This window comes from Priapulus caudatus, unplaced genomic scaffold (assembly GCF_000485595.1).
Source record: "Priapulus caudatus unplaced genomic scaffold, Priapulus_caudatus-5.0.1 Scaffold34, whole genome shotgun sequence".
NCBI classification, from domain to species: Eukaryota; Metazoa; Priapulida; class Priapulimorpha; order Priapulimorphida; family Priapulidae; genus Priapulus; species Priapulus caudatus.
This window is the reverse complement of record NW_014577095.1, coordinates 623,528-633,581: the sequence shown is the minus strand read 5'-3', so window position 1 is coordinate 633,581 and position 10,054 is coordinate 623,528. Positions and strand designations below refer to the sequence as shown.

At 40.4% G+C, this 10,054-nt stretch overlaps 1 protein-coding gene across 1 annotated transcript in view; it reads left to right on the top strand.

Moving 5' to 3' along the window:
• Positions 1-8,261, top strand: part of LOC106817487 (protein MEMO1-like) — a 13,179-nt gene extending 4,918 nt beyond the window's left edge. Inside the window, exons 2-10 of the mRNA XM_014822157.1 lie at positions 1,747-1,842; positions 2,345-2,426; positions 2,656-2,724; positions 3,073-3,185; positions 3,751-3,862; positions 4,512-4,654; positions 4,797-4,873; positions 5,054-5,158; positions 5,529-8,261. Of these exons, the coding sequence (XP_014677643.1) occupies positions 1,794-1,842; positions 2,345-2,426; positions 2,656-2,724; positions 3,073-3,185; positions 3,751-3,862; positions 4,512-4,654; positions 4,797-4,873; positions 5,054-5,158; positions 5,529-5,669 (891 nt within the window). The 5' untranslated portion in view covers positions 1,747-1,793 and the 3' untranslated portion in view covers positions 5,670-8,261. The remainder of the gene's footprint in view (positions 1-1,746; positions 1,843-2,344; positions 2,427-2,655; positions 2,725-3,072; positions 3,186-3,750; positions 3,863-4,511; positions 4,655-4,796; positions 4,874-5,053; positions 5,159-5,528) is intronic.
• The last annotated feature ends 1,793 nt before the right edge of the window (positions 8,262-10,054 follow it).

Here is a 10,054-nt window from a genome sequence, read left to right as displayed (position 1 = left end):
GGGCCGCATGCGGCCCGCGGGCCGTAGTTTGCCCACCCCTGGTGTAGGTGGTGAGCAATAAATCGCACCATACCACCAACGCATAATTCAACGCATAGTCTATCATATTATGTGCCTGTAGGGGTTGTTTGTGCAGGGACTAGTCAAAAGCATCTGGAATTAATAAGATTATATATATCAAGAGTACCATAATAGCAATTTTCTATTATGGTACTCTTGATATATATATATATATATATATATATATATATATATATATATATACATATATATATACATCACATACATAGCTCTAGTTGCCCTGCTTTGTATACTTTCTGGACATGGTTGCTACTCTGCAAACATGGCTGTGAATCTGCTTGTTAATTTCCATGTCCCTTTTTTGACACTTATCCATTATCCACTGCTCAAATATGGTAAGAATATGGCATTGTTTTCATCCCATCATTGTAGTATGTTTGTTTTATATGTCCATTTGTGATTCTGTTCACAAACCTGGTCTGTTTGCCACACTTGCTTGGCTTTGTTACGCCGATCACTCGCCTTATTTATCTTGAAGGCAGTAGCGAAGAAGCATTAATGAAAGCAGCAGCAAGAGCAGCATCAGACATTAGATGAGCAGTGCCACACTGCAGAACTTGTCAAAATTCTGCCATAATATAATAATTACAATATTGTCAAAACCATAGTAAAGTAGGCACGTGTAGCTACTGGGATATCATAATTGTATCCCCCGCGGCGAAGTCGGCGGGGATACTATGGTTTCATGTCTGTCTATCTGCCGCTGCCACCGCAAACACTTTCCCTTCCGCTCTATAACTCTGCCCCTAATTGACCCAGCGCAACCAGACTTGGTAAACTTACCTACCTTGTACGTCCTTACGGAGATATTTCATTCATACTAGATCGCAGAGGATACATGTAGTTGGCGACAACTAGTGATGTCCCGATGATCGATTATAATCGAAAATCGATCGATTATAGTCTCAAATTCGATAATCGATTATGAAAACAAATAATCGATTATCAAAAATACAAAAAAAAATTTATTTTTATTTTTTAAATTACTAAATCGCAACATGGACATGTATTGGTAGCGAAGTAGAAGTGCATCAGTGTGTAGTCCAGAGGACACCTTCATGAATCACTGTTAACATAGGTCCTGTCTGATTGCAGAGCGGTACTAGTGTACTTAAAGACATGGACAAATTGGACAGTGTCTTTGTTTGGGTTTGACACTGTCCCACAGATGTTATCCGTAGATGAGATTCTACTCTCCGTATTGTTTGTTACATTATGTTGGAGAGGATATTCCATTGGCAGGACATTAACTCGGCTACACAGCCTACACTAGCTATTAGAACACAAACAACTTACTTACTATAATAAAGAACATGTCTTGATCATGTTTGTTTAAAACTTTTAATGTTTTAGTAAAGGCATTTAAACCATTTCTTTTTAAATTGATTAAATACTGTATAGGAACAGACATTGATATACATACAGCAACCTTCACAGAGTTAATAGGCCTACATGATCATAAAACATGATAATATTGAATGCTATGTATAATTGTATATACAAAGTAAGATTAAATTAAATCTATGCTATTATTAACCGATTATCCGATTATAATCGATTATCGATCGGTTAAGGGAAACCGATAATCGATTATGAAATTCCAGCCGATTCCCATCACTAGCGACAACTGCCATTTCTAGTTATAACTTATATATTACCTTGTAGGTAAAGGAAGAAAACATTAGCTCAAGGTGCTGAACACTGATACTGACATGAGCAACAGGAGAGCTACGCATGCAGGCTCCTGGTACACAGACAATTGTAAGTTCTTTTCAGAAGATAACATGACTTAAGTTGACGTTCACTTAATTAAAGTTTTATTTCTGGTAAGTACCGATTATTACTGCCGTGAAATAGCTAAAATCCTGATTTGAAAAATTTAGTCAAATTTTGTCTGAAAAGATAAACTCGCTCAACATGGTGTAGGATTATATATGAGTAGCAAATTATAACAGTAGTTGTCTTGCATTGTGATTTTCCTCTGCAGTGTGAATTATTACCTGAGAATTTGAATGAATAGAATATTGATATTGAATTAAATATGTGGCTCGTATTTTAGTAGCTGTATGTTGAGATATAATTTATAAGTACTGATAAAGTGATTTACATGCAACTTTCTCCCTTACTCAATTATCCAGGAAGAACTTTAAGGGGCATTCCTGTGATAGCTATTTATTATTTAGTAAGTGGAGCAAAGTTTCTATCTGATGGAGGATTTGGTGATGATGCAACGTTGACAGCTATGCGGTTTCTGTATCTTCAGCTCGAGAACTTGAACAACAACTACAGAAGTGGCTGGACAAGGCGTCAGGACCACATTCCCCTGCCCGAGCTATTATAGCTCCGTAAGTACGCAGTGGGGACCCATGTAATGATTAATGTACTAAACCTTGTAATGGCGATCACCAGTATTATTGTGTTTTATTTCTTTAACCATAGTAGCTAAGGTGTATAGCTATTTATCTTGAGGTCTTTGAATACCATATTAGCAGAAGTAGATTGACAAGTCTTAATTTATTCTTAATAATAATCTTCTGCTACCACATTTTTTTATCGTGCATTTGGTTGTTGCAGGCACGCTGGTTATACATACTGTGGGGCATGTTCTGCCTTTGCTTACAGACAGGTTGACCCAGTCAGTGTGTAAGTACCAATAACTATATCTCAATGAGGATGGTAAAGATTGCTAGTGTAGCGATGTGTTACAGCTCTATAGCATTGTAGAGTGTGCCACATTAGTATAAGTGTGTTGTTGTCACTGATTCACTGTCAGTTGTGATCGTGGTTGTCAAGTGTTGTAAGCAGGTATTAAGGGCTGGTGAAGTCTCAGAATTCTACTAAATATATGCTGATACTAGTGATAAAGGTTGTTGGGCTCTAGTTTGGGATTTTCTTTAAGTACGATTTTTCTTTCTGTGATAAATTCACAAGATAGTTATCATTTAATAATTAGCACAGTAGATAACTTGATAATAATTGTTGTTGGTATAGGAAGCGTGTATTTATCCTTGGCCCATCACACCATGTGCGCCTCTCTAGTTGTGCTCTGTCATCCTGCTCTACCTACAAAACTCCAATATATGATCTCAACATTGACCAGCAAGGTAAGTAGAAAGATGCTACATTATCTAAGTAAATTAGTAATTAAGTCAGTTAGTAAATAAGTAAGTTGGAAGATTGGGGTAGGATAAGGGTAAAATGATGTGGGGGAGAAAGGGTGAGGTTCTGTAATGCATTGAGCCATTCACATAGTGTAGTCATTAAACAGCAGGGAGCAAAAGAGAGAGTGAGAAAAATGGCAAAACGAGAGCGAGGGGGTTTGCTTAGGGTGTGCATGCCAAAAAGTATAGGGAAGGGAGACAGTTAAGGGAATGGAGAGGGAGAGTGATTGAGCTATCCGAAATGAAGAGGATTGTAGGGGAATGGCATGACTAAGACGTCACCTGGTTTGTGTCCAGTCATTGTTAAATTAGATAAAGGCACATCCAAACACCTATGCAACATATATGGATGCTTACTATCATGACAGCACACCCCAGCTACTGGACCGTAGAGCCCTTCACCAATTCCAACATAGAGAAAAGTCATGAGAAAAGAAGATGGAAAAATTGGTGATAATTCCTGCATATTCCTTGATGTTGCTCACTGTCATCTGCTTCATAATTGCAGTTTATGATCACCTCAAGGCGACGGGTTCATTTGAGATGATGTCACGCTCCACAGACGAACAGGAACACAGCATTGAGATGCAGTTGCCTTATATTGCAAAAGTCATGTCAAGGTATTGTGTGAGCAGTCGGTAGTGCAGCATTGACCCATATGGAATAACATAGTCAAGGAGTGCTGTTTACCATCCATCGTCCTTTTGCTACTTTTGAGCATTTAACAGCAAAAAAGAACTGCTAGAGTAGAACAATGCAATCGTCAATGTATAATCATGGGCTGTTCTAGAGGAATCCAGGTTTGGTTTTTGTGAGGCTTGATCTGGGAATATTCAGCAATGGGAATTTGTGTTCTTACTTTGTTTGATTAATTTCCAAAGTTGATGTGCGTGGACGTTTGTTTCATAGAGCATTGCCTTACTGGGGGACAATGACCCCTTACCCTGCCAAGCCAGTTCTAGTTGAGTGGACGTTGTGCCTGTTAGAGTGGCATGCAAGAAATCGTTATGCTACTCGATATATATAGTTTTTGCATGGCAGAGCTGTTTGGTGACATGTCTCAGATGATATTTGTTTAAGGTCAGTTCTGGTGGATCGGAGTGGTTTGCCCATTAAAAGTCCACAGAATCACGGTCCGTGATACCATAGGTCTTACCTACGAGATATGAGTCTAAGTATAATTTAACGAAGCCAGCTTATTCTCGAAAGTATCGGGAATTGAATGTGGTACTAACATATTAGTAACCATCATTTTCGGGCACTTGGCAGGTATGCGGGGTTATTCACTATTGTGCCAGTGCTCGTCGGATCTCTGCCTGTGGAGCGTGAACAGGAGTATGGGGAGATCTTTGCTCATTACCTTGCCAATCCTGAAAACCTATTCGTCATCTCCTCGGATTTCTGCCACTGGGGTGAGTGTAGTGACAATTGTGAGGTACGTTTTCGTCTATATTGCTCTAAACAACAATCGTTGTTGATAAATCACTGAGAAATTTGAGTGGTGACAGTGAAACGACAGCATATATCAGGCATGTACAGCTGCAAGTTTTACAGGCAGAAGATTCAGGTATACACACTATGACCAGTCCCGTGGAGAGATCTACCAGTCCATCGAGCATCTTGACAGAATGGTGAGAACCCTTACTGAGAAATTTGGTAGCAAGCCGTAGTGTACAGTACATCTGTAGTATTCATCAATAATTACCTGTTAATATATAACACTGCTGAGCAGTAGTTTATTTTACTAGTTGTTATGGTATACACTTACTACACCTTGACACTACAATATTATTTTTATCATGTGTTCACAGGGAATGGACTTTATAGAGAAGATCAATCCAACTGGCTTTGCAGACTACCTGAAAACCTACCAAAACACTATATGTGGAAGACACCCTATTGGAGTCTTACTTAATGTAAGTTTCGAGACACATCAGCTTGAAAAAAGTGCCTCAGTATGAACCAACCACGTCTGTTCGTGATCGCCTTGAAAAGTTGCGTAAAAATATTCTTAGAGACGTTTTAATTGCTCCTTGTGCAAATATGCATGCTCTCACACAAACACAACAGCTGCCTATCATTGACAGATGTACAGACATTTTCTTCTGTCTTGTATTCTGATGCAGCTGTGAGACTAAAGTAAACGTCTATACAGGTCGTGCAATACATGCATGCTCGTTTCTTGACGCCGTCTTTCTAGTCATGCTTCATTCAGGCCATTGATGAGCTGTGATGTAAGAAATACTATGGTGACTCTTGTACACGTTCACCTCCCATTTTATGCAGGCCCTTGATACATTGCGTCGTAACAACACTAATGGACAGAGACAGACGCTGAGATTCCTCAAGTACGCACAGTCTAGTCAGTGCACCAGCTTGAATGATTCATCAGTCAGCTACGCATCAGCAGTCCTCAACATGCAGTAGTCGCTACTGACGTCGCTGCCGTGGGTTATCAGACATCGCGCCTTCCCGTGCATTTCTGGACTTTTCTGAATTGCAGATGGGTTATTGTAATACATTTGTATAGCCGTCAGATGCTCGATCTCTAATTTTGATAGTGTACTGTCTTCTGGTATGTCTCTCAAAAGGTTTAAGAGAAAGACCACCAGTAGACACCAGTAGACCTTGTTTTTTTGTACATTGTTGTCGCGTATGAACCTTTACTAAGTTGACAATGTCATGGGGTGAATTTCCTTTGTCGAGTACGCAGACATGCATGTCGGTCGTGGCCTTTGCCCTCAGTGATGCCATCAAGCTTTCATTATAAGAAGCAGTTTCTACAATACATTGTATGTTTGTATTGCTTCATTTGTGTAAAAACCCACAAGAAACTCCCTTTATCTCCCCCCAATTTGTCGAATGTGAGGGATGCATGATAAAGCGTGGATGCCTTTGTGCAAAACATGCTACGATTCACGCTTTTTGCCCAAATTCATGTATCATGGTATCAGGACTAGGTTAGACTCTCTACCTCTGATGGTATGATACATCGTTTATGATCCGTCATTGAATGTACTGCGGGAAATAATGTTGCCTATAGGAAGATTTCCGCATGTGAAACCTCATCGTGACAAGAGACGGATCTTGTGGTCAGAGAAACATTGCTATTGTAGTGCAGTATAGAAAATTAACGTGTTACGGAAGAGCACGTACAGAATAGTGTACAATATCGTTATAGATAAAAAAAATATCGTGACGACAAGTTGTGAAGCACGTGGCTAGGAAATGTATTTTAACGTTCGTTTAATCACTGTGCTGCAGTAATTCACATCATAAACGGTCTGTTATAATTTGACGGCACAATATTTATAGGTGAACTGTGTTACACTGTAGGATGCTGGTTTAATAAGCATGAGATGCACGATAAATATTTAGTTAGGAATTCGAGTGTGAACGCAGTGATATTTTTGGTTGCTAGACATTTATCATCTGTGTTTATAAGTCGTTAAAAAATTGTCAGGTAGATGTGCAGGTGGTGATGTTGGTTGCATGCCTTATATCAAATCACCTGACCTGGCACAAGTGCCTGTATGTACCTTTTCTATGTTGGAATTTTCAGTGACTGCATCGGCATTCAGTCCCATGTAAAACAATTTTTGTGGAGTTGCACGGGTTTGGGGCGACCGACCTTAGCACGAACATCTGCACGATAAATGCAAGGTGAAAAATTAGCCAAATTGCACTGTTACGCTCAGGTCTGAGATCTGCAATGTTGTCATTCTGTAAACACCCAAACGTTTTCCCAAGTGAAAGCCCTGCTCTTAGAAAAGAAACATGCACACACTCGTGGCAAATATAAATGCAATACATACAGATAGAGCTTGAACTTTTTCATTGTTATCATTGCGTTATTAAGAAAATATACAAGCTAACGGGATGCTAAGTGAACCCTCACGCAGGAAGCGAAAGTGACCAAAAATGTTTTTGTGGACGTTATTTATACAGTGTGCAGCCAACACATTTTGACAGATCAACTTGGCAGTGAACCACTGTAATGGTTTCTGTTCCGCATGCGCTTCGGTTCAGAGGCGGTATTATCATGGGTGCCTGTGTAGTATTTGGTAGAATTAATTCATTCTCAAAATCAAATGATCGTCAAATTGACACGAGTTCCTCCTCATATGTGACTCACCGTTTCATTGAACATTTCTCCGACATCTGCTCCCAAACGTACCTGAATGTTTGTAAATTTAGTCTATTGACTTTGACTGGGCATATATCTATTCCTCATGAACGGTTGTCAGAACATTCCTACTTTTAAAAACTATATGCCTGACCTTTATCGTATTGTAATCACGAGTTATCCTGAATCACGTTTTCTAACTTTTTGACACCAATTTGATACTTGGTTTCGTACGTCCTGAACCTTGTTGTTTTGTTTGAATATATCAATTGAAAAATATTGAGGAATTGTATTTCATTTCGGACCAATTTTGGAACAGCATTCGCATCCTTGACGCGGCATGCAACTTTCTTGCTTTTTATGGCAGTCGGCATCAAGGTAAAGTATGAGTTAATGTTGTTCATGATCATTGTGTACGTTTATAGCCAGATAGTCACGTTTGAGATTTGCTATTTAATTATCAGTGCAAATAGCGTTTTCACGGTAACTAAATGAATTGAGAATCACGGCTATTTTTAAGACGAAATTGTGAAGGGATAACAACAAGTACCGTAATTAACAAATCCTGCAGAGTGCCTGCGACATTGCTGCTATTACTATTGCTACTTCGAAAATAACCTCTGCTGCCCCTACTAGGCTACTCCTGATATCAATTCTGCAGCCACCGCTGCTACTAATACTGCTATTGCTGGTATAACTTCTGCTGCCGCTATTGTTGTTATAGGTCCTACCGTTGTAACATTTTATGTTAGTTTGGCTTCAGCTTTTAACGTTACTTACTATACAGTTTAATTGGGGTTCATTTATGCTACATATCGGTATTTACTGTTCAATACCAACATATCTAAACATCTATCTAAACAATAGATTTAAAAAAATCCGATTTTTTAACATGTCGGTGCGTGTTATAGTCGATGCTTTTGCTTGTGCTTCCTTTTGATTTTAATGAAAACTAAAGCTACGTCTACACGACGAACCTCTCGAGTTAGCTTAACCTCCACGATAGGCGGCAGCACTAGTACGATGTACGTACACACGCACGCACGCGTACTCGCACATGCACGCACACACTCATGCACGCACGTGTACGTGCACACGCACGCACGTGTACGTGCACACGCATGCACGCACGTGTACTTGCACACGCACGCACACACTCATGCACGCACATGTACGTGCGCACGCGCGCACGCACGCACGTGTACGTGCACATGCATGCACGCACGCACGCACGCACGTGTATCTGCACACACGCACGCACGCACGTGTACGTGTACACACGCACGCACGCACGTGTACGTGCACACGCACGCACGCACGTGTACGTGCACACGCGCGCACGCACGTACGTGTACGTGCACATGCACGCACGGACGCACGCACGCACATGTACGCACTCACGCATGCACGCACGTGTACGTGCACACGCACGTACGCACGCACGAACTCACGAACGTGTACCTGGGCACGCGCGCACGCACACACTCATGCACGCACGCACACATGCACGCACGTGTACGTGCACACGCACGCACGCACGCACGAACTCACGAACGTGTACCTGGGCACGCGCGCACGCACACACTCACACACGCACGCACGCATGCATAATAAATCGGTAATAATCGCTATCGGGTGTTGTCGTGTAGACGCTACATAATCGCTAACCTCGAGTTAAGGTTCGTCGTGTAGACGAGGCTTAAAACACCAATGCCTTTGTTCATAATAGATAAATAACATAATAGATATCAAGATCCGATTTTCAAACATTGTCGGTGTGTGTTATAGCTGAGGCTTTTGTTTGTGTAGCCACAAGTTCCCTTCTCGCTTAACACTATGTTGGCGATAGATAACAACACCGTGTAACCGTCGGAGAGCCTGGTCGGTTTATTGTTTGTGCAGCTTTGTGCTTTATGACAACCAAAACTTGTCTTTGTTTTGTGTACATATAGCTATTTATATATACAAAACATATCATCTTGATAGCCCATACAGTCTTGATAGCCCGTGAATTCCATATTGTTTGACCAAAGTGACAGCTTATAGTTTGTTGGGTTGATCATAACTAGAATATATTCCGTGATAACTTTATTTCATCCATTCATCAATAGCTCATATTCACAACACAATTATACAATTATTATACAATTAGTACAATGAGTACATCTGAAATCCTAGGCTGCATAAATGAGCCTCACCTAAAAGTAACCTAACGTGGACGTATAAGGCATACACAGTGTGTATAGATCGACAACTAGATGACCGATTCCATTTCGCTGTTACAAACAAGTTTCCTATTTATCCTCCGCACAAAGTGTAGCAGAGGGTATTGTTTTTGGCTCGTTTGTATGTGTGTGTGCGTGTGCTTGCGTGCGTGCGTGCCTGTGTGCGTGTTTATACGCATATATATATACTAGCTGCGGGTACCCGCTGCGCTGGGTAAAATCGTGCTACTAATTCATACTACTATACTAATAATGGGACACAGTAGGAACATTGGGTAAACATCGACAATGACATTGCACCCAATATCAATATTTAGAAATCAGTCTAATAAGAGAATAAGCATGGGGAAAAACTGTTACGTATGACATTTATATGACAGCAAAACAGAAATTAGAACACCAGAGACATAATTTTAATAGAAATATGGATCATAGGGGCTATGTTCCCCAGGTATACCGGA